At 47.3% G+C, this 23,620-nt stretch overlaps 1 protein-coding gene across 4 annotated transcripts; it reads left to right on the top strand.

Annotated features, from left to right (window-relative positions):
* The first annotated feature begins 1,362 nt into the window (after positions 1-1,362).
* Positions 1,363-22,153, top strand: BTNL9 (butyrophilin like 9). Of its 4 annotated transcripts, none has more exons than XM_032271276.1 (11): positions 1,370-1,645; positions 6,577-6,708; positions 8,395-8,742; positions 10,450-10,731; positions 13,597-13,725; positions 13,894-13,926; positions 14,653-14,673; positions 16,287-16,307; positions 16,550-16,576; positions 18,897-18,923; positions 19,833-22,153. In XM_032271276.1, exons 2-11 carry the CDS (start codon positions 6,600-6,602, stop codon positions 20,456-20,458), a joined length of 1,623 nt encoding a protein of 540 aa, XP_032127167.1. In that variant the 5' UTR covers positions 1,370-1,645; positions 6,577-6,599; the 3' UTR covers positions 20,459-22,153. The 4 variants fall into 4 exon arrangements, with proteins under 4 accessions (XP_032127169.1, XP_032127168.1, XP_032127167.1 ...); XM_032271279.1 differs by lacking the exon at positions 19,833-22,153 and adding an exon at positions 19,744-19,793 and having other exon boundaries at positions 1,411-1,645; XM_032271278.1 differs by lacking the exon at positions 10,450-10,731 and having other exon boundaries at positions 1,363-1,645.
* The last annotated feature ends 1,467 nt before the right edge of the window (positions 22,154-23,620 follow it).

Raw genomic sequence — 23,620 nt, 5'->3', positions numbered from 1 at the left:
CTGGGTCTTGGAATGGGAGGTTCAGATGGCAGGGCACAGCCGCTGTCTACATCTTCCTGCTGGATGATGCACCTGACATGCAGGCAGTGGTGACACGTGGTGTCCCCGTCCCACATCCCACCAGGGCTGTGTCTGGCACTCACAGAAGTGGATTATGCCCGTTTCTCTCTCTCTTTGCATTCCTGTTGTGAAAATCTTGCCTCTCCCCAGGTGATTCCCAGCATGGAGGAATCCAGCTTAAGAGCCATGAAAAGCTTAGGACACGTTCTCATTTTTGAGCAGCCCCTCTCTACAAGTGTAATTTTTCTTCTCTTCCACTTCTCTATGTGGCATGCAACATCCTCTAAAATGTGATCCCATCTATTTCTGATCAGCCTTCCTTTCCACTAGTGAGCTCCATACTGGCCTGGCCAGCCCCTAGCCTTTTCCCACCTCCCACGTGCTAATCACATTGCTCCATGAAGAGTGTCTGTACCCCCAGGCTGCTCCATTGCTTCTCTGATCCCACTGTTTATGCAGCATCCACTTTAAGTACACCGTGTCCCTTAGACCTCCTCTGTCTCCCCAGGCCCGGGGAACTGCACCCACTGTTTGAGCTCACTGTTCAGCCCCCTTGCTGTCCCAGGGACATCTTTTCACACTAATAAACCTGGGTGCCCGGCCTACCAGCCTGTCTGAACACAGACAGTCACCTCCAGGCCCATGCCTGTAGCTCACTGGCTCCTGTCTCCCACCATGAAGAGCCCTGCCCCCAGCACAGGCCCCTCCCCTAACACAGGCACTTCTGCGAGTCCCTGGGTGTCCTAAATGTGCTTAAGCTACTCTGTGCCTCAGTTCTGGCCTATCACCTGGGGAGGATGTCAGTGCAGGCTGTGGCTGGGTGGCTAGTGTCTCAGTACACTGATGCTCAAGGTACACCATGGCCTACAGTAAAATGGGGTGGGCTGGGGTGGGGTGGTGCTTACTTCTTCTTTTTTGAGCTCTGATCCACTAGAGAAATCCCAATCCAACACCCCCCCTGCATTCCTAAATTGCACGTGAATAGGTTTTGCAGTTTGCACTAATGACAATGCCTCCAGAACGTCTTCCTTATTGACCTTGCCCCGAGGAGAAGGTTATGGTGGGTTAAAAATTGGGCATCCCTTGCCCTTAGTTAGTGTAGATTGCAGTGTACTCTCTTTCACTGCTCGGGGACTGCCACTCTGCCTCCCTGGAGTCCCAGCTTCACCTGCACAGAGACCCTGCACCCAGCTGGAGCCTTTTCTCCCACTTTGAGCCTCTGTAGCCGTCACTCTTTACAAAGCTCTCAGATACCTTTCCCCTCCTTCTCTGACCCTGGAGAGACATTTTACATGGGAATTCAAGATTTTTCTTGGAGACAGGATGTGACGACTTCCTTGTTTTGTTCTATCCATCTTGGTTTTTATAGCAAAGGGCAAAGCAAACAGCATATGTATTAGGGTGGAAGACGGATAACTAACTCTGTCACATGTGCACTGGCCCCTGGAGCTCAGCTGCCAGTCCATGTCTAGGGAATCTTAACATCTAGGACCAAGACACTTTACAGCAGTCGTCGCCCTTTGCAGAGGAGGGGAGATCACCAGGACTCATCTGCCATTTCGGACATTTTGCTGCCCCCTGCCAGGTAAGTGACTCATTCTCGACAGCTCTCTACACCTCCACCTTTCAAAAACAGCAATCAGAAAATGACGGTGGGAGGCTTTGGGAGGGCATACACTTAGTGACACCATTTTATTATCCAAGCCTGGCTGCAGCATGGGATGTTTCAAGTGTGGCCAAGAGGAGATGTCCACGCCCATTCAGGTAGGCCCCATCTCAGGAGGCAGGATCCTGATACATCCCTTGCCCCCCACCAGATGAAAAAGATTTCAAGCCTCATTGTGGTTCTTTTCTTGGGGCAGTTCATCTTCCTTAGAGACTAAGAGGATGGAAATCCTCTTGTGGACCTATTGAAATCAAACCAGTGCAGGCAGTGAGCACTAGCTGGGGTCTGCCAGGGGGAAGGGCTTGCAAGGGGTGTCAGGGAGGCCAGTGGGAGAGGGCAGAGGGCCCACTGACACCTGGCGACTTGCAGCTTGGGGAATAGAGGACAGGAGACAGGCAAAATTCACCAGTCACACAGCTCACAGAAGTAGCAAAGCAAAGGCCATACTTTCAGGGATAATCTCTATACTTTGTTACTAGAGAAGTTTTGCACTCTGGGACCCCATAGTCTCCTCAGGCCTGTGCAGAGCAACAAAATGCTTCCTGTATTTGGGAGAGCACGTGATGTGGCATTTGTTAAAAAAAATGAATTTTCCTGCCAGATTTCATAATGTGGTCATTTAAAATTATGTGATGGGAATTCCCAAGGTTTTGCTCTGCCCACATGGAGACACTGGGATCGCTCAGGACAACACCCAGCTGCAAGGCAGGTGAGGTGCTGTAGGAGGGCGTGGCCTTTGGACACCGCCATGTTCTAAGATGCCCTTGGGAGATTTATTTTTTTGTCAGGAGGACAGTGTTAAGTTCAGGCAAACTATTATATGTGTGGAGAGAATCTGAAATACACCAGTAAAGCAAGAGTGAGAGATTGTGAGACAGGTCCCGTAGCTGTCCTCTTCGCAGGAGCACAAACACAAGCACATGTGTGTTTGGGAGAGCAAGTGCTCACAGTAATAAGAACTAACATGCATTGGGCACTTCCTATCTATCAAGCACTTATCTATACCTCAAGTGTTATTATTATTATCATTTTTATTAATGGGTCCAAATTACCTATTTGGTAATCATCACCTTGCGGGAGGACCTGTGTCACCAGCTAACACAACTCGACTAAATCCCCAGAACTCGATGCATCCAAATGGATCTTAAACACAGCCTGAGCCCCTCTTGGTTTGGAAGGCACTAGCTGGACACTGACATGCCCCTCCTGGCTTTGCTGTCATGGGAATCTCACCCGTGTAATACAAATGGAAAAGCAGGTTTTATTTTGTTAAGTTATTCACTAGAGAACCAACTGAGGATCCTTGGTGGTCGTCATTCTGCACACAGGTAGTATCTGCCTTCCAGAGGGAGCAGCCTAAGGCTCCTGGGAGGACAGGGAGCATGTGCCCACCGGCAGAGCTCAGTCCAGCTGGAGGGTCCCTCTGTCGTCATCCTTCCACACACTGGGTTTTCCAAATTCCCCAAATATCCAATGCGTCCAGTCTCTTACTCCTTCCCCTAGCAAAATCTCCTCACCAGGAACAGAACCTGAAACCAGTTTACACTGTAATCAAAATAGCAGAGATCAGAAAGTGTTTCTTCAAGGAGGGCCCTTGCACTTCAAGTAAGCATCAAGCACCCTTGATCCTTAATTGGAGAGTGACGTCAGAAAGGGCAGACTCATGGCAGCAGACAGGGAGAAGGGTGCTGTCCAGAAGTCACTGATTTTTCCCTTCAGGAAGTTGCCAGCCATCTCTCTCTTTGATTAAAGGCTTTCAAGATGATACCCTTGAGTGTTAGGAGCAACGGTACCAGGTACATGTTCCTCCTGGCTGAAAAGATGCTCTTGACAAAGTCTTAGGGAGACCTTGGTTTTAAGTTGCTTTATCTAGCAGTGGAATTTTAAATTTTTTATTCACTAGTTGGTTAGTTTGCTGCTGGTTTTGTGGCTGGCACCATGTGAGCTGGTCGCTTCTTCAGTGCCTCCTTGTGATGGCAGGTTAGGGTGAGTGTGTGGTCTGTGACCAGCTGATTCCTGACATGGTCATGGTTTTGGGTAACAAGAGTGACTGAAGAATGTACCCAGACACACAACACAGCTGGTGAGGAATCAGAATCTGAACAGCACAGAGCAAGGCTCTGGAACCAGACAGTGGGGGTGGAACCTCAACCTACCACCTACCCACTGTGTGTGCAGGAGCAAGTCACTCAGCTCCTGGGCCTGTTTCCTTATCTGTAACTTGGACCTATTAGTAATAATGATAATAATAATAGTACTTGAGGTATAGTCAGTGATTGATAGATAGGAAGTGCCCAATGCATGTTAGTTCTTATTACTGTGAGCATATGCACGTGTGCTTGCGCCTGTGCTCTTTCTAGGAGGCTAGCTATAGGACCTGTCTCATGCCCCCATCACCGCCTTATGGGAGGACCCATGTCACCACCTGATGCAAACTCAACTAATTCCCTAGAATCATCCAACACGTCCAAATGGATGCATAAATACAGCCTGAGCCCCTCTTGGTTTGGAAGGCACTAGCTGGATACTGACATGCCCCTCCTGGCTTTTGCTGTCATGGGGCTCTAACCTGTGTCGAGAAAATCCAGAAGACTGGAGCATAAAGGAAAGGAGAAGGGAACAGAAGAGAGGGTAAGAAAATGCACAGCCTGTGTAGACACCCTTTGCTAGCACCCCTCCTTGCCAGCTTCCCCACCTGTCACAGATAGGCTTCCACCAGTAGCCACATAGGGTGAATGGCTGGACTATCCAGCCAGAGCCTGGACCCTGCCCAAGGCCTCTGCCCATGCTGGTTATCATGTGAATCAGGTTCCAATAGCAGAGCTGTCAACACGACCCCACTTCAGGGGACCCCATCTCCTCTCCTTGAGACCTTGAAACACATACCTGAAGATGTCTCAACCTGTCCTCTGCTCGTCCCCTCAATTTCAGCTCTAGAAGGACAGGGCTATCAGCCCATGAGCTTCACAGGCCAGTCCCCTTCCCTTGCATTCCTGCCTGCCTGGGTCCCTCCTAGCCTAAGGGTCCCTGGGGAGCCTCTATCACCTCATTAACTCACCCTGCACACCCTCTCTGAGCTTTCTGCCACTGCATGGCCCAGCGGTTTTAAAAGTCCTTCCTCCATACCCTGCTGGTGGTTTTGCTGACAGTGTGGCCAGTGCCCTGTGGCCACAGGACACCAGAAGCACCTGCCATGCCAAGGTCTCAGAAGGAAAGCCAAGCGGTGGGGGCAGATGGGGAGACAGAGAATGCTGGCGAGAGGAGCCCACCACGGCCTTCCCCCACAAGGGCACTGTAATGAAGTGAAAGGCAAGGGGTGCAGTCCCGGGATGAAGATGGCGTGGATGTTTGGAAGGCAGAGGTGAAGGGAGGTACTAAATTTGATTCCAAGAGCTTCCAGCAGTCCATGGGAGTGGGCATTGGTTCCTTCCATGGTTCAGGCAGAGATTTAGGTCCAGCCAATTACAAAATCTGCGTAACATCTTGCACAACTAAATGCAAGAGAAATGTGGAGAGTTTTCTGTATCTCCAGAGACTCACTGGCTGCAATACACTCTCTGGCCATGAGTCATTAGTGGGGCCCTAGGGAGCAGAGCATCAGGAATGAGAGGGCAGCCCTTATCTGGACTGGGTCTGGGCCTCCTGGGTCACAGATGGGGAAGGGGTGGCTAGATGGGATGACTCCATCACTGTGACCCCGGAGATGCTATTGCTGTAACCAAGCGAGTTAGAAGGAACGCACCATGCTCTGAGAGTTCCAAATTAAGAGTCCTTTATTGATTTGCCAGCAACCTAGAGATGGCTAATGTTCAAAATTCTCTCAGCCTGAGGAAGGGGCCTGATTATCTTTTAAACCTTGATTTAGGTAGGGGAGGGGGAGCCTAGCAGAAGCGGAATTTTACAGAATCAGAAAAGCAGGTTAGAGGAAGGGGCTGCGGGCACAGGTAGTTTCCATACAATTACCAAGAAGGGAGGCTATCAGGCTCCTTCTACACAATGATCAAAGGGAAACTATTTTCTTACAATAGCAGTGGGGAGGTATGCCAAGCAGGATGCCGTTACAATGGTTACAAGTGTTAGGAACAGGACCTTCAATGCTTCTAAGTGCAGCATGACCCAGTTATGCACCCAAACGGGCTGTGGTAAGGAGGGGGAAGCCAGGTTGGAGTTTACAGCTAAAATGGAGTCAGTTATACTAGCCCAGGGTAGGTTATTCACTATCAACACAGGAACAATTACCAGCTGACCTCCTGAAGGTACAGCTTGAGGTCCCAGGCCTGGAGGAAAGTGTCCCAAGAAGTTGTTGGGGCTGGCAAGTAGCTACCACACGCACTCCACTTCTGAGAGAGCAGACTCTGTGTTTGTCCCTCTGTTTGGTGGACTCAATGTTCCAGACCAAAGGGAAATGGGACAAAGGTTGGGTTGATGGCGGTGAGGCAGGGAGAATGAAAATGCACATGAGATCTTCAGAGATTTCCCTTTGTTTGAGGAAAGTCGCTAAGCCGAGAAAAGGGGGGCACTGAACCCCCACACATTATGTGGCTCTATTTCTGGCTCTAAACAATAAGCAGCTCAGAAGCTGCTTCCTCTGGGATCCTTCAGCCTTGTCCCCTTGCAGCTCTGTGCACCTGAGCAAGGCCAGGGATTCCATTAACAGTGTCCTCTGGAAAAATTAGAAGCAGCTCTCATATCCGGACATGGTGTAAGAGAGGCCAAGCACTGAGGCTTGTAAGGAATTTGAGAATAAGACAAAAATAACTGAAGCCACAACAGACTTCAGGTCTGATGGACTGAGCTCCAGCTCCCCCCACCTCTGCACATCACTCCAGCACCCTTTTGTCCCTCTCCAGGTGGCTCCCGCTGCTGATGAAAGATGGTGGATTTCCCAGTCTCCCTGGACTCCCTGAAGCTAGTATCTCTGACCAGCAGTCTTGTCTTTTTCATGCACCTCCTCCTCCTTCAGCCTGGGGAGCCGAACCCAGGTATCGTGTCTCTGCGGCCCAGCTAGCCAAGACATAAGCACCTCCTGCCAGGTGCTCCCCAGGGCTAAGATCTTAGAATAGAGTACCAGGTCATGCCAGATGCTAAAATTCAAAAAAGACTTCCATCCTGGTTGTTAAAGGGCCACTACCCATGAGCATTATCCAGCCTGTAGTGTTCCTCCACCATCTCTCCAGCCCCCAACACCTCTTGCACACTTCTCAGCACTCTGAAATCCACAGGCATCACAGGGAGCAGAGCAAGAGGGTGCCAGGAAACTCACTGGCCTGTGTTTGTGCTGAACACATTAATAGACATTTTTTAACTCCACCCCTTGCAACACTTCTCTCATGAAAGATGCAGCCAACAGAGGATGTAAACTAATAATTCAAAGGTGATTTTGTAATTCTCTGGACTGGAAACCAGGAATTCCAGGGTGACCACAGCATAGCCCTGGTCTTCAGCAGTCTGTGGTTAAGGGGGTTGGTGGCGGACGTAGCATCAAAGACATTGGGAGCACAGCCAAGAGCAACGATTTTTTCCTGGAAAGCTGAGGAGAGCCATAGAGAGGGAATATTGTGTGAGCAGAGGCTTGCAGGATGCACATTCTGCAGGAAGATGACAGATGAGGGATAAGCTAGGGCAGAGTGTGCCCAGGGAAATAGCCAGACATTGGTGTGTGGAGAGAGACAGCGGGAGAGAACCTGAAGAGTGAAACTTGTAGGAAGGGTATTGGATATTCACTTAGTGGGCAATGAGAAGCCTAAAATAGTGTGAGCAAAGGGAGAGAGAGAGAGCCAGCCAAGTGCAGGACAGGGAGGGTCCATGACAGGAGAGCTTTGGGATGGGGTTTTAGCTAAACTTGGAAAGAAAGGAGAGGAGAGGTACAGAGGCCAGAGAGAAGAGTGAGTGCCTGTGGGGTGGCAGGGAACCGTGCATGCGGAAGAACTGCGCAGGAGCAGCAACTCTCATGGGAACTGCAGAAAACAGGCCAGACCAAAGGGAGCACAGAGGCCTCATGAAGAAGCCTTCAAAGAGGAGGGTGATCAAATGAAAGACCCCAGCAAATAAGTCTCAAAGGAAGGATTTTGTTGGCCTTTTGATAAGAAAACCTGTGGAGCAGGGAACCCTCATAGATGATTTTTGATACCCTTTGTAGAAGCTGTACGTGTGAATTATTTTTTAAACTTGGAAAATCAGACAAGCAAAAATAATAAGAAAATATCTATTCTTATCATGCAGAAATTATCACCACCAACAATTTGGTGTCTCAGATATTTTTCTCTGCATATTTATACAAATACATATGATTTTTACTCAAGATGATAGTGCGCAGATTTTTTTTTTTGAAACTTGCTTTTTTGATCAAAGATTTCATTTCACTTAATGCCTTGGTCATATTTACATAACTGCCTCCAAAATAACATTTGTACCTGGTTGGATCAAACCATTACCAGCTCAGCACCACAAATCTGGTTGTGATGTCACCTGTGTATTCATTTAACCATGTACTCACAGTTTTTCATAAAAATTACTTGTTCAAGGATCCAGGCCGCTTGTCCTGTAGAGTACCTTGCCTTTCTTGTTTGCATGATTTGCTGTAGATTCCTCAGCTGTAAAGCGGTGCGATAAAGTTTTTTTAAAATTGGATGAGGGCTGCTTTTTCCTGTTCTGACTTCTCATCCTAGAAAAAGTCACAGTGGTAGGCCCTGCGGATCCCATCCTGGCCCTCGTCGGGGAGGAGGTGGAGTTCTCGTGCCACCTATGGCCCTACCTGGATGCACAGCACATGGAGATCCGCTGGTTCCGGAGCCACACCTCAGATGTGGTGCACCTGTACCAGGAGCAGCAGGAGCTCCTGGGCAGGCAGATGGAGGCATTCCGGAACAGGACCAAGTTGGTCAAGGATGACATCGCCGATGGCAGTGTGGCCCTGAAGCTTCACAGCATCGTCCCCTCCGATGAGGGCATGTATGGCTGTCGCTTCCTCTCCGACAACTTCTCCGGCGAAGCTGTCTGGGAGCTGGAGGTAGCAGGTGCGTGGACTGTCCTAAGGCCCTGTAGGGCAGAGGGAGATACAGTTGCTTTGCCCAAGTAGAGGTAGAGTCACAGAGAACGTAACAACGTCGCTAATTTTTGAAAAACATAAAAGTTGATGGATAGGTCCATTCTCAAATGAACAAACAAAACAAAATGCAATTTTTTGAAACTATCAGTTCATCAAAAAATACACAAATAGCCCTTAAACGTATGAAAAAAGCCGGGCACAGTGGCTCAAGCCTGTAATCCTAGCACTTTGGTAGGCCAAGACGAGCAGATCACGTGATCCCCTGAGTTTGAGACCAGCCCAGACAGCATAGGGAGACCCCATCTCTTAGCCAGGTGTGGTGTGCGCCTGTAGTCCCAGCTACTCCGGAGGGTGAAATGGAAGGATCTGGCAGCAATGAGCTGTGATTGTGCCACTGCACTCCAGCCTGGGTGACAATCTGTCTTGAAATATATGTATATATATATATATATATTAATATATATATATTGTTTTACACTCTCTCTCTATATATATATACACACACATATATATGTACATATACACACACACAAATATATATGTATGAGTAAAAAAATGACTCATAATGAGAGAAAGGGAAATCAAAGCTACATCAAAATGCAATTTTTTAAAACTGTCAGACTAGCAAAACTTTAAAAGCTCTTTCATGTACTGTTGATGGATCAATGGAGAAGCAAGCTCTCTTGTACCATATTAGTGGAATTCAAACTTGGGAAGCTCCAGGACAGGGGAATTTGACAATACTTAAGAGGATTAGCTGTGTGTCTACTCTCTGACACAGGAATCCCACCTCCAGGAACGTATTCCACCTCCAATACCTCCAATATGAAAAAAGCATATGTATGAGTTTAATCTTTGTAAAGTTTTTGAAAAATAATTGCAAAATAGTGGAAACCACCTAAATGTCCAATCATGCATAAAAGCTGAGTATGATCTATTTACGTATATTATGCGGCTGAAAAAAATGATGAGGGGATCTCTCAGTGGAGGCAGAGTGATTTCTAGTATTGCTAAGAGAGAAAAGCAAAATGCAGGGTTCAATAATATATACTTGCATGTGTAAGAAAGCAGGAGAAACATTGCAAAAAGAAACATAGGAAGGATAAACTAGAAATTAATGAAATTGGTTACTTACCTAGGGTGAGGTGTGATGGCATGGAAAGGATGGAGCTTTTTTTTCCTGATACACATTTCTATATAGCATTGGCATTTAAACCACATTGATGTTTTTCATATTCAAAATATAATGTCAGTCCCACAAGGATGGAAAGATAAAGGAGTGTGTATAAGGCAGGCACTGGAGCTCTGTGGGGATTCATGAGGGAGAGAAGAGTCACAACTCTAAGGTATTAGAATTCATGGTGGTGTTATTCCACATTTTAGGGAAATTGTCCCTTGCATAATATGATTAAATGCTACTAGCCCTTCCACACCTAATGATCCCTTTCCCATTTCCAAATGTCCCTTAGGGGTATTAGTGTCCCCACATGCTACCACTGATTTAGACTGTCATTCCCAGTCCATGGGTGGGGAGCTTCAAGCCCACACGTGTCTTAATAGCAGTCACAGGTCATGATGCTTTATGGTGACTACAAGTGGTGAACTGTGGCATGAACTTTACACATGGATTTCTCAGAAGGAGCCTGATTGTTCCTACTCCTCCTGCCTCCACCAGGGCAGGGCTCAGAACCTCACCTCTCCCTTGAGGGCTCCAAGGAAGGAGGCATTCAGCTGAAGCTCAGATCCAGTGGCTGGTACCCCAAGCCTAAGGCTCAGTGGAGAAACCACCAGGGACAGTGCCTGCCTCCAGAGTTCGAAGCCATCGTCCAGGATTCCCAGGGCCTGTTCAGTCTGGAAACATCTGTGATTGTCCGAGAGGGAGCCCTCAGCAACGTGTCCCTCTCTATCCAGAATCTCCTCTTGGGCCAGAAGAAAGAGTATGTGGTCCAGATAGCAGGTCAGTGGTTGTCTGCTCACACCCATCTTCCTACTCCTCACATCTACATGTGCATTGGCCCAAAGGCCGTCTATAAAGTCACAATGGTACTGGGCCTGTCTGCATACAGGATGTGTTGGCCTTGGCACCTGAGAAGTCAGCAACTTGAATATTAGGAACACACTAAGAACACTACTACCCAAACAGCCAGTGAGGGAGGCCCCAGAGAGCCCACATTTCTGTGCCTAAGGCCATACACTAAAACTCATCAACTCTACTCGTCAGATGCATCATGGGAGCTTATAGATTCCTAAAGCGATCTCCCAAACTGTTTATTGAGTTTCCACAATGTGATCCCAGTCCCCATTCCAGTGGGGGACACAGAGAATAAGCAAAAGGAGTGCATCCTGTCATATCACGTTAGTAGGTGGTAGGTGCTGTAGAGAAAAATGAAGCAGGCTGAAAGTAGCGGGCATGTCCACAGATTACAAAAGGCTTGTCCGGGAAGTGGGCGTGTAGGCAGCCAGCTGAAGGCAAGGTCATTATTAAAGTCTTATTATGAGGCAGCCACCACTTCATATTCATAGTTCTATTTTTTTTTTTTTTTTTACATTTTGAGGACAAACCCAACCTACAGGCCATTTTTCACATGACTCCAAATCAGTAGCTATTTTATTATAACAGAAGAAAAAAACCTCACCCTTTGATATAGTTGGCCAGATAAAGGCCAATGCACACATGTTCTCAAGATAAATGATAACTTGTCTTCAAGTAGGAGGACTTGGCAACACCATTTATCACACACAGTTCTAAATCCCCTGGGAATTGGGATGGCCATCTGTGTTAGCTAACTGTCTTTAACCAAAGGAAAAATTAAGCATGTGATATGTCTATGGCAAGCCTGTAGTTACAACTTGGAGGCCCACACCTAAGCTAAACTCCCATGAGACAGGAATCACCACAGCAGTGATCTCTCTTTCATGTTTACATTTCAAACAAGTGGCCCTTAAAAAAATCATTCTTGGATTGTAAAGAAAGAATTGACACATTTTCTAAGGAAAATGAACTAGGAGAGGGAAAGAGGAGGGAGTCTCCCTTTTGCACCAGGAAAAACGCAATATTTTCTTTTTAGTGTTTAATATAAATCTTAATTTATATTACTTATATTTATTATGAAACATATTAAACAAGTTTATATATACATTTTTAGATGGGTAAATGTTTGCATGCACAGACCTCTTTATAAATGGCATGATTCACACTGATACCTTTGGGAAGGCATTCTGGTGGCAGGAACCACAAAGCCAGGTATGTGAGAGGGAAAGCTGTCTGTGGCTGGCAGAACAGGCGAGAGGGAAGGTCACAGCTCAGAGAGACAGCCTGCCCTGGGCCCTTGCTCTTGACCCCAGGCCAGTGCTTCACACACCATCTGTTGTGAGGACCAATCCATTGTGACCCAATGTTTTTGTACCATACAATAAAAATGCACTGCTAGAAAAACAAAGTTAAAAACCAAAGTCCACTGATGTCACTTACAAGCCAGACACAAAAGAACAAATGCTGTCTGTTCCCACTGGTGTGAGATTACCTAGAGGAGTCAAATCCATAGAGATGGAGAGTACATGGAATGGAAGGTGGCAGGGCTTAGGGGTGGGAAGAGAAATTATTGTTTATTGAATACTGAGTTTCAGGTTTTGTTTTGTTTTGTTTTGTTTGTTTGCTTTTTCTTGAGACGGAGTTTCACTCTTGTTGCCCAGGCTGGAGTGTAATGGTGCACTCTTGGCTCACCGCAACCTCCGCCTTCCGGGTTCAAGCACTTCTCCTGCCTCAGCCTCCTGAATAGCTGAGATTACAGGCATGTGCCACCACGCTCGGCCAATTTTGCATTTTTAGTAGAGAAGGGATTTCTCCCTTTTGGTCAGGCTGGTCTTGAACTCCCAACCTCAGATGATTCGCCTGCCTCGGCCTCCCAAAATGCTGGGATTACAGGCATAAGCTACCGTGCCCAGCTGATTTTTAGTTTTGAAAGAGGAGAAAACTTCTGGAGATGGGCAGTGGTGATGGCTGCAGGACATGGTGAATGCACTTAGAGCCACTGAAACTACACTTAGAAATGGTTAAGATGGGAAACGTTGTTAGGCATATTTTACTACAATTTTAAAAAAATATTTTTTAAAGATCTGAGATAAAAGCAGCATTTTCGAATAATTAGTTGACACAGAAAGTTACTCTATTAAAACTGCCACAGAGTTTGTGAAGGGCCAGTGGGTTCTGCGCATCCCTGCCACGGCTGGTGCAATCCGGTGGGCGCTGCCCTAGGCCATGTCTAGCCTGGGGGCGGGTCCTCCCTGGGGAGCCCGGAGGGTGGTGGGAGCTGCGAGGCCGCGCGCACTTGGCTTCATTTTCACTTCTTCCAAAAGCGTGGTGAGAACCGAGGTAGAAACCGAATGACTGCAAACAAGCGAGGAGACGCCTTGTGGATTGGACAGTGCGGGTACAGAGCAGGCGCCCACTGGGCTTCCAACGCCAGCCAAGCCCTTGGGATCCTCCTGCCTTCGGACGCGGGGCAGGAGTGGGGAGAAGCCGAGCGAGGGCAGCGCTGTGGCCGCAGAAGCCGCGGGCTGGGCTGGGGCGCCGGCCACCTCCGGACCCCTGTTCTCCCTGCTGCGCGCAGCCGCCCACTCCGCTGAACGCGCTCCTGCCCGCGCGGCCCTGGCTCACACCTCGAGAGCGCCGGGCAGCCACTCGCACGCCAGTTTCACAGACGGCTGCGGTGGGCCAGGCAGATTCCCCGTCCAGCCAGAGGTCACTCGAGGGCAGGCTGATCTGATCTTTCACTGTTTAGTGGCGCCTAAATCGAGACCGCCCCTGTGGGGTGTTTTCCAGACGTGTTTTTACCCGGAGCCTCCCGATGGAAGAGCGCTTTCGTGGGGACCATGGCGATGCTGCCTCCGCTGCTGGCGGTCCTCGTGGCACTGGCGCTGGGCCTCCTCCAGAAGCAGCGGAGACGCCAAGGTACCGGCGCGGGCTGTGCTCGGGAGCAGGGGGGTGGGGAGGGGCACCCGGCGGGTCCTGGACCTCAGGGGCCACGGAGGCGCCTCCTTCCGGGACGCGGCGCGTGAAGGGGGCCTGGAAGGAGCAGGGGGCGCACACTTAGCCCTCCCCCTCCCGTTTTCCCTTCAGAAAAGCTGAAGAAGCAGGCCGAGAAGAGACAAGGTGAGCGGGGAGCAGGGCGTCCTGTGCCCACCTCTCTAAGTGCCAACCTGCCGTAATCCAAAGGCCCAGGATCCCTTTACAAGGATTTATTCCATCGCAAGGTGTCAGGGCGGCCATCAGGGAACGGTCAGCGTCCGCGGTGGGGAAAGGGAAGATCGTTCATATGGGCAAAAGAGGAGGTGCTGAACAGAGTTACATTTTCCACACAGAGGCTAGCATGCAGATGTCAGGGTTGATTGGCTACTATTGATTACACCCTCACGGCTTGCTTAACGTTCCACTGTACAGAGGGAATAGCCTCCAGGGCCTGCTGCCAGCGTCATTTCATCTAGGGTTTTTGTAAAGCACAGGAGGAGTCGGGTTGATGCTTAACACCTCAACACAAAGTCAGGAAGCTGCGATCAGGCACCAGGGAAAACAGCCGTGTTATGTGACCAGGGCTCAACGTTTCCCCTGGGCAAAATAAATTTGGAAGTTTCCAACATTTATTTTCACACTAGCTGGGTCACCCTCCTATGGAGCAGGGGAGCCGGGGAATGGGGCAGGGGGTGGGCACTTCCCTATCCCCTACCTGGAGCCTCACTGTCCAGCCCAGCCTGGGCCCCCAGACCACCGGGGACGGGAGTGCATACATCGGAGGTGAGGCCTCAGTGTTCATCCATCTGTCTGCCTCATTCCCCAACCTGAGAGACTTTCCTCTTTTTTTATTTTTATTTTTTTCTCCAGGGAAACTCACTGCAGAGCTGGGTAAGTTCTGGGTGTGGGGCCACAGTGTTGCCTGTCAGCCAGCGGGGTGGATCCCTGTGCCTGTGCAGTGGGAGGAGGGGCTCCCTTTGGACAGGGTCAACTGGCAACTATCTAATTCTAAACCATGCTTGGGAGACTCCAGCTCTCCACTTGCTAAGGGGCTGAAACAATGGCTGCCTGCCACTGTACAGCTAGCTGCCTGAGACCCTCTGGACAGACCCGGTCAGCTCCTCCCCTGCAAATAAGACAATTCTGTTAAAATTCCATCATAAACGTTTACTTTCTCTGGTTCATCTTCCTAGAATATCCTCTTTCTAATGCAAATGCCACTAGGAAGGGTGGTACCTTTAATTTGCACTAAAGTAGGAATAATTTCTCAGATTCACTTTTCTCCCCAGAGGGACTCAGAAACTTGAAACCATGGAATATGTGTCTTTGTACAGAGAGGAGAGTGATGAACCCAAAGGAGGGGGAATGGAGGAAAAGGCCACCATGGTGTTGGGGTTGGGTGGCAATTCAGATGAGACTATAAGGTTGGGGAAGCTTGTCTTGCAGTCTCCCTAGTCCTTCAAGGGGAAGGAAAAAAAATTGCCCTGATAAGTCATTAACACTATAGTCTGAATTATAAGTCATAACACTATTATCTGAATGCCTCTCCCAGGAGCATTTACTTTTGAAAGAACTTGACATTGGGTGGACAGATCAAAGGAATGCATTTCTAGTAACAAAATGTTGGAGTCCTTGGTATTTGGTCAGGGGAAATAATTGGGCGTGATGTCCTTCCAGTCCTTTAAATAATGTACCCAGTAAGTGACCCTGAGGCTTACATAGGCTGTGCTCAGTGCCTGAATTTATTCAGGAGCTCCTCCCCAGGAAGCTTGTGATTTCAGGCAGAAAGAACAACTCGAACCCTGGGAAGGGTATATCAGCACTAAGATCTGGTTCCCCTTCTAGGTCCTGTGCAGATTTCCACCTTTGAAGTAAGATAGGATGAGGCTTAAAGTCCTGCAGATGGGCCTCCTTTTAGGACAATGAAGAGGCAAAGATGAAACTGTGTTTAACAATGGTTTAAGATTCATACCACCCAGGAACCTAGTGAGTCAGGGGCTATTATTACCCATTTTTTATAGATGGAGAAACTGAGACCCAGAGGAACTAAGCAATGTTCCCCAAAGCATATTTAGGAAATAGCAGGCCAAGGCATTCAACCCAGAGGATCTCACTCCAGAGTTTGGCTGTCTAAAAACTTAGCATTCCTGATACTTACAATGTTTAATACAATAGATGCTTCAGAATTTTCTAAGGATTGGGAAAGTTTCATCAAGTATTCAAGTACTTTAAAACAAAATACATTAAATTTGTTTTCATTTAAATGATTTATTATTTTACTAAATTATATAAGACATCAGTTATTAAAATATTATTAAATGATAAAATACTCCTCACAGTAATTGTTACAATTAGATTTCTAAACAAAATAATAAATATATAGAAAACTCAATTAAAAAAAAACAATGGTTTAAGATTAGGAAAGCTCTTCCTAGTGGCCTGTCTTGAGAAGATGGTTCCACCCATCTGCAGGCTGATGTTTTCTTTGTGTGTTCTGCTTGCAGAGAAGCTTCAGACAGAGCTTGGTAAGTGAACCCTCTTAGAACTATTCCTTCTCATTCATATTTTTGCATCTGGTTCTCCATATATCTTCTCATCTCCCAATCAGGTATGATGCCCAGGCAGGACCCTTGCTGGCTGTGTGGGTAGCAGGAGAGAGGGGAAGAGACAGAGAGGTGATAGGGGTGGGTGTAAGGTGTGATGTGTGAGCAGGGAAACTTGGGCTCCTGATGTGCTGAAATTCCCTGTTTTCCCTTTGCTGCTTCAGACTGGAGACGGGCTGAAGGCCAGGCCGGTGAGTGGAATCCATCTCTTTCTGACTGTTCCTCATTTATATCTGAGCACCCCAGTCCAGCTCACCCTGACTAACTAATCGGGCTTATCATTCTGATTGCATTCCACGGCCTCACACAGCATGTATTAATCTATGTCACTGGGTAGAGGTTATACTCTGTCCTGAAGACTGAGTGTAAAGCAAACCACTAGTTCCAATCCTGGTTACATATCAGAGTTACATTGACTCTTGGTGCCCATCCTCCAAGATGTCCATGGTTCTGGCATGGGTGTGTTGTACATGTAAATATGTCTCTGCATACCCCGCTCTGTTCACCTATAATGCAGACGGTGTAATGTGTATATTTTGTATATATTCTTGCAAAATGTGGATATTGATTTATGCATATGCATCTTAGTTCATGTAAGTGACATTCATGGCTCCATGCCGTTCCTTGCTTTTCACGTGCATCATCGTGCTTTAATATCCATTGCTGCCACTTGTGTGCATTCAGTCTGGTTCTCCTCCTTACCACAGAGCACTTCATTTTAGCCAGCCACTCTCCTGGAATAGGTATCCAGGCTGCCTCTAACTCCACAACACAGAATGCATAATTTCCTTATGGCCCTGTGTGGAGATTTCTCTGGGGTATATAACTAGGAGGGGGATTGCTGGGGATTGCTGGCCATGGTTCACTAAGTGGGGTAGTGGGATACTGTGAAGGCAGTGTCATCATCCTGCCACCAGCCATGCAGGGAGGTTCCATTGCCCACATCTCATGTGAGCCAGTTTTCTAAGGTTGCTAATCAATGGGGATTAGCGATGGCTCATTGTTCTTTAGATTTGCACACCCCTGAATGCTGAAAAGTTTGAGCATCTCCGTGCATGCTACTTGGCTTTGGGGGCTTGCTCTACTGAAAATTGCCAGTTCATATCATTGACCCATTTTTCTTATAGGATTGCTGTCTTTTATTATTAACAGGAATACTGTGTGTGCGTGTGTGTGTGTGTGTGTGTGTGTGTGATATTAATCCCTTGTGGGTAAACATTGTGAATTCCTTCTTCTGTTGTGCCATCTGCCATTAGCTTTGTCCATAGTTCCTCTCATTGAAAAAAATTATTAATTTTGATAAAATGTATTCCATCAACTTTTTACCCTATGGTTTGTGTTTTTGAAGTTTTGTTTTGAAGAAGACCTTGCTCACACTTAGGTCACAAAGATACTCTCTTACACTTTCTTTTATTTGTTTTATTTATGTAACTACAAAAACCTTTCTACTGTCTTTGTTATATCTGCATCTTTAATCCATCTAAAATTTGCCATTTTGTGAGGTGCTGGGTGAGAATCCTGTGATTTTTCTCCATATAGTGAGTTGGGCTTACCAATGCCATTTACTACACCATTCCGGGGTTGCCGTTGATATGGGGAACCACCTTTGATACATATTGGATTCCCATCTCTATCTGAGTTTGTCCATTGGCTGTTACATCACTGTTTTTACTACTATGGCTTTTCTAGTATTTGAAAGTACAAGTTTTCCTTCTCCATTTCCACTTCCTTTTTAGGGTGAATGAACCTTTTTAAAACATAAATTTTAGGATAAATTCATAAATCTCCCCACAGAATCCAAAAGCAGTTTTACATGGGATTGTTTTGAACTTATACATAAAGTTAGGGAAAATCAACATGTTTGTAAAATTGAGTTATTCCACATAAGAGCTATTGTGCTTAAAGCTTTACCAGTTATTCTGATGCAAAACCGGGGCAGCAAAGCCTTGCTGTAAATATATGGAGCTCTGAGAATGTCTTGTGTTACTTTTGCTTGTGTGATTTGGTGATATTTTTGTTGCAAAACAGAACAAGATAAAACACAACAGAAATCCACTCAGATTGGTTCACATTAAGAATGGAGGCATGTCAGGAAAAGACAGGGCATCTAGAGGGCATCTTGAGATGCCCAAGATGTCAGGCTCAGCTGGGCCTCTTGGGAACAGCCTGGCCAGTCAGAGGCTGAGGCTGCATTTCTGTCTCTCAGGGCATCGAGGCTGCTTATAGAGTCTCTCTACTTACACACTCCATTCTCTTGCTTTTTCTAGCAGAATTTCAGCCTGCATGTAGTTCTGGTTTCATCTATCAATGACACAGTCCTCTACTCAGTCTCACAGTCTCAGGAAAATACATGGTGAACCCAAGACCAGTCTGGATTCAAACCAGTTTTCATGGTGGGAATAGGGTCATTCGATCTGCAGGCATCCCTCATGCATCTGGTGCCTTTGTTAAGGTTCCAAAGTTACTGACTGAGATTTCTGAGCTTTTTTCCCCTTCTCTGTTTGGTTTCAGAGTGGAGAACAGCCCAAAAATATGCAGGTAACTGAAGCCAGGAAACTGATTTGTGTTTTTGGTTGGCTGGATCTTAAACAGGAGGGAGGCAGAGAGATCCGAGATTAGCAGATGGGGCTTTCTAGGGGCCAAGTATGCGGCCTGCACACACAGACACACAAGCACACTTGCAAACATGCCACATGACACATATGCCTGCATGCATATGCACATACATGTGTGCTTGCATGCACATGCATGTGTGCACACACACATGGGTGAGTGCGCACACACACACAGGTGAGCTCCCAGACACATCGTTCCTCTGGGTTTCACCAGGTTTATTTCCATCTGGCTTGGGGCTATTTGCAGGTGAGAGTGCAGAGTCTGTAAGGAACCTCCCAGATCCTCTGACAGAAGGGGTCCCCTAGGTTCCCATCTGTCAAATGGGATGGGGTATTGAAGTGTGGGGCACTGGACTAGATGATCTCAAAGGTCCTTTTAAAATCCCAAAAAGAAAAAAACTTTTCTGAAAGACTGTATACTAAAAAAAAAAAATCCAAAAATTTCTGTGAAACTATGCCCAGTGCTCTCCTGATTAACTCAAGGCCACATGAGCAGGAACTAGAAGCAGCCCACAGGTCCTTCCCCTTGAAGGGACATGGCTCACTCCCAGCTAACCTACCTCCTTTGCTATCTCTGGTATGGAATTCAGGGACCTTCCAGTTCAGGAAAGGACAGGATTCCTTGTCACTATCAAACACTCAGGAGTGACTTACACACACCACTTGAGTCCTGGGGAGGGGGCTTGCAGGGCTGAGGGTGAGGGTAGGGGTGAAGGTTTCATTTCATTGATTATTCCACCAAGAGAACCTAGAGGTTTGTCTGCCTTAAGGAAGAGACAGACTGGGGGCCCAGACCATCCTGGGCGGGCACTAACGCTGTGGCTCTGTGCAGTGGACGTGACTCTGGATCCAGCCTCAGCACACCCCAGCCTGGAAGTGTCGGAGGACTGCAAGAGTGTGTTTTCCCGCGGCGCACCGCCAAGCCCCGCGCCCAGCGACCCGCAGCGGTTCTCAGAGCAGAAGTGCGTGCTGAGCCTCCAGCGCTTCTCCGCGGGCCGCCACTACTGGGAGGTGCACGTGGGCTGCAGCAGCCGCTGGTTGCTAGGCGCCTGCCTGGCCGCAGTGCCGCGCTCGCGGCCCGTGCGCCTGAGCCCGGCGGCCGGCTACTGGGTGCTGGGGCTGTGGAACGGCTGTGAGTACTTCGTCCTGGCCCCGCACCGCGTCGCGCTCACCCTGCGCGTGCCTCCGCGGCGCATGGGCGTCTTCCTGGACTGCCAGGCGGGAAAGCTGTCCTTCTTCAACGTGTCCGACGGCTCCCACATCTTCACCTTCCATGACACCTTCTCTGGCGTGCTCTGTGCGTACTTCAGGCCCAGGGCCCACGACGGCGGCGAACACGCGGATCCCCTGACCATCTGCCCCCTGCCGGTTAAAGGGACGTGCGTCCCCGAAGAGAAATACAGTGACACTTGGCTACAGCCTTATGAGCCCGCAGACTCCGCCCTGGACCCGTGGTGAGGCGCCCTCGTGACCGCAGGGCTGGTCTGAGGAGGCTCCCTGGATCCCAGGCGGCTCCCTGGATTCCAGGCCAGCGTTTTGCTCTCCTGCTCCGTCTAAAGTGAGCAGGTGCACCGGCCAAACTGTCAGCAAAATGTCACCGAGTGGGACAAAAAGAGGGACCTTTGCCTACGTAGATGTGTATGTGTAATGAGATTTTCTTCAAGTAACGGAGACAAGTCCAAAGCTTATTTGTGGATTGTGGGACTGCGTGAATGAGTATAAATATATCCACGTCGCTGAGAGCCGGGTTTCCCGGCTGGGAGGTGGGGAAAAGGCCAGCATGGAAGAAAGAAGGGAGAAACCTTTGGAGGCTGCATTAGAGGGATTCGTTAATTTGTATACTTTTATATTTTTTGTATATGGTTGCTAGCTCTAAAAAGGTCGAGACGCAATGATATTTCGTAAGCAACAAGTTCACCTAAGTAAGGCTCAGATCGTAGTTTTAAACATCATTTCCCATTAAAATGAAGTTAGAGGAACAGCTGCTTCTGGGGCCGGGGCAAAAATGTCAAGATGAGCCTGGAGCATTGTGTGTGGTAAGGTAAAGTAAGTGCTCAAAAAGTGAAGGGAACATGGCAAGAGGGTAGAGGAGCCAGGCTGAAGGGGCCTCACTGACCAATTGAGGGACAATTTGAACATCAGGATGAATAATGACAGGAGAGATTATAACACACTGAATAAAAACATAATCCATGAGTTCATGCTGATATTCAAATTTCTTTTTAAAAAGAGGAAACAGGAAGATTTTTTAAAAGAGGTGAAATCTAATTATTGGTGACAGTCTTTTGGAGAACAGGTATGTAAGCAGTAACCTTACACACTACTTATAAATTTGAAAGAGTTACCTTTACAACGGAGAAATCTACCAGATCATCCAAGTGATTTAATTTAACATCACCAATGATGGGACCAAGGACGTTATTAGTTTCACAACTGGGGAAAATGAAACAGGAACAAGATATCACTGGGGAAGTGTTCTTCACCCCCTGCCCCAAGAAAGTCTCTCTCTGTCGCCCAGGCTGGAGTGCAGCCTCAACCTCCTAGGCCCAAGTGATCCTCCCACCTCAGCACACAACACCATGCCCAGCTAATTTTAAATCTGTTGTAGAGATAGGGTCTCACTTTGTTACCCAGGCTGGTTTCGAACTCCTGGGCTCAAGCCATCCTCTTACCTGGGCCTCCCAAAGTGCTGGCATGAGGCACTGTGCCTGGCTTCATTTTCTGAGTGAGACATTTGTACTGTAGGATAACACTCTTGTTCTTAGTAAACGTACTGAAGTTTTTAGATATAAATTACCACAGCATCTGCCACTGAATCTCCAATGACTTAAGTAGAAAAATATAAAACATATGAATATGTAGAAAGGAGACAATTCAAATGTAGCAAAATGACAACACTTGGTGAATCTAGGTGACTAGTCGACAGATGTTCATTGTACTATCAGTGAAGCTTTGCTGTGGGTTTGAAATTTTTCAAACTAAAAGAGTTGGGTGGTGGGGAGAAGGATATACCCAAAAGCGAAGTGATTATCTATGGATGGGAAAATGGTTGGTAATTGTATTTTTAAAAGTCTTCCTTTTATTTTTTTAATGTTCAGTAATGTTCATGTATTGGTTCTGTAATAAAAGGGGAAAGCTGTTTTTGAAAAAATACTCATCTTCAAAATCATTCATTTGAAAGGAACTATAATGAAATTGCTGGACAATATCTTAGGGCATTGTTTCACAGTAAATGAATATGGCTCCAACCCCTTCCCCTTAATCCAGGCTGAGCTTTCCTTGCCCATTTTGGTTGTGGGGGCAGTGAGGAAGGGAGACTACTCTGCAACCAAGCTTTCTAACTGGTCTTTCCCCCTTCTTCCCTCTTTCCCTCTCCTTTTCTTTTTCTCTTCATGGGGACTGGATTTCCACCAGGGCCTGTGGTACCAGAATGGGAATGAATGGGGTGGGGGCACCTCTGGGGTGGAGCTTTTGCCCCATGGGCCCAGAAGTTTGGTTACACACAAGAGGGGGCTATGAAAATAAAATAATTTACTAAGCGTGCTGAGAGTCAGGTTTCTCTATCGGTGAAAGGAAATACAAAAATATAGAAAGGGAAAAGGAAAGGATGAGAGTAACTCTGAGATGGACTGTAATGAGAGGTGTCAATGTGAACCCCTGGGCTTTACTGTGTGTGGAGAGATGGAATGCATGCGCACACGAGGACAGATAGACGTGTGTGTGCCTGCAGATCATTCCCAGCTCTGTCTTCTTTGAAGGCTTAGCAACAATAATGCCTCAGTACCAATGGGCACACCTAGCATCCAGAACTTAATTTTTAGTACCATTTTCAGGAAAAGAAACAAAGTCTCCTTGGAGAAATGGTTGACTCCAAGGCTAGGGCAGAGAATTGTAGGGAGAGCCTTCAATATCAGAAAATAAGGAAGTCGATTGGACAGAAGAGCCAAGTCGAATGAACTTCGATGTCAGTATGGATTTTGAACCCCTGAATAAAATAGGAATCCATAAGTATGTATATATCCCCACTGATATACGTATGTACATACATACATACATACACAAATTCATGGAGAGAAGAGAAAGCTCTGCCCTACAATAGGAGTCTCAAAATATTACTTCTTAACTCATAAATACAAAACACTTAATGTACTTTACAGTGGAGGATGCTGGCAGTTGCCACCTTAGCCAAATCACAAAAGTTAACATTGCCAGATGGGAAGTCAGTTTACATCATGTTCTTCCTGATACAATGCAGTGGAGAAAACAAAGAGCATCACCTTTGAGGTATTCCTGCATCCAAGAATGCGTAAATCAGGAGGAAACATCAGACAAACTGGTACTTTTCAAAAATGTCAAGGTCATGAAAGGACCACACTAAGGGACTGCTTCAGACTAAAGGAAACTAAGGGAGAAGGATGACTAAATGGAATAGGTGACCCTGGATGGGATCCTGAACCTATAAAAAACATTATTGGGCCAAAGTGGCTCAGGCCTGTAATCCCAGCACTTTCGGAGGCTGAGGTGGAATGATTGCTTGAGTCCAGGAGTTCTAGACCAGCCTGGGCAACATAGCAAGACCTTGTCTCTACAAAAAAGAGAGAGAGAGGGAGAGAGAGAGAG

This window comes from Sapajus apella, unplaced genomic scaffold (assembly GCF_009761245.1).
Source record: "Sapajus apella isolate SASKATOON/1434 unplaced genomic scaffold, GSC_monkey_1.0 scaffold228, whole genome shotgun sequence".
Lineage (NCBI taxonomy): Eukaryota > Metazoa > Chordata > Mammalia > Primates > Cebidae > Sapajus > Sapajus apella.
The sequence above is the reverse complement of the archived record's forward strand: the minus strand, read 5'-3'. Positions and strand labels throughout refer to the sequence as shown.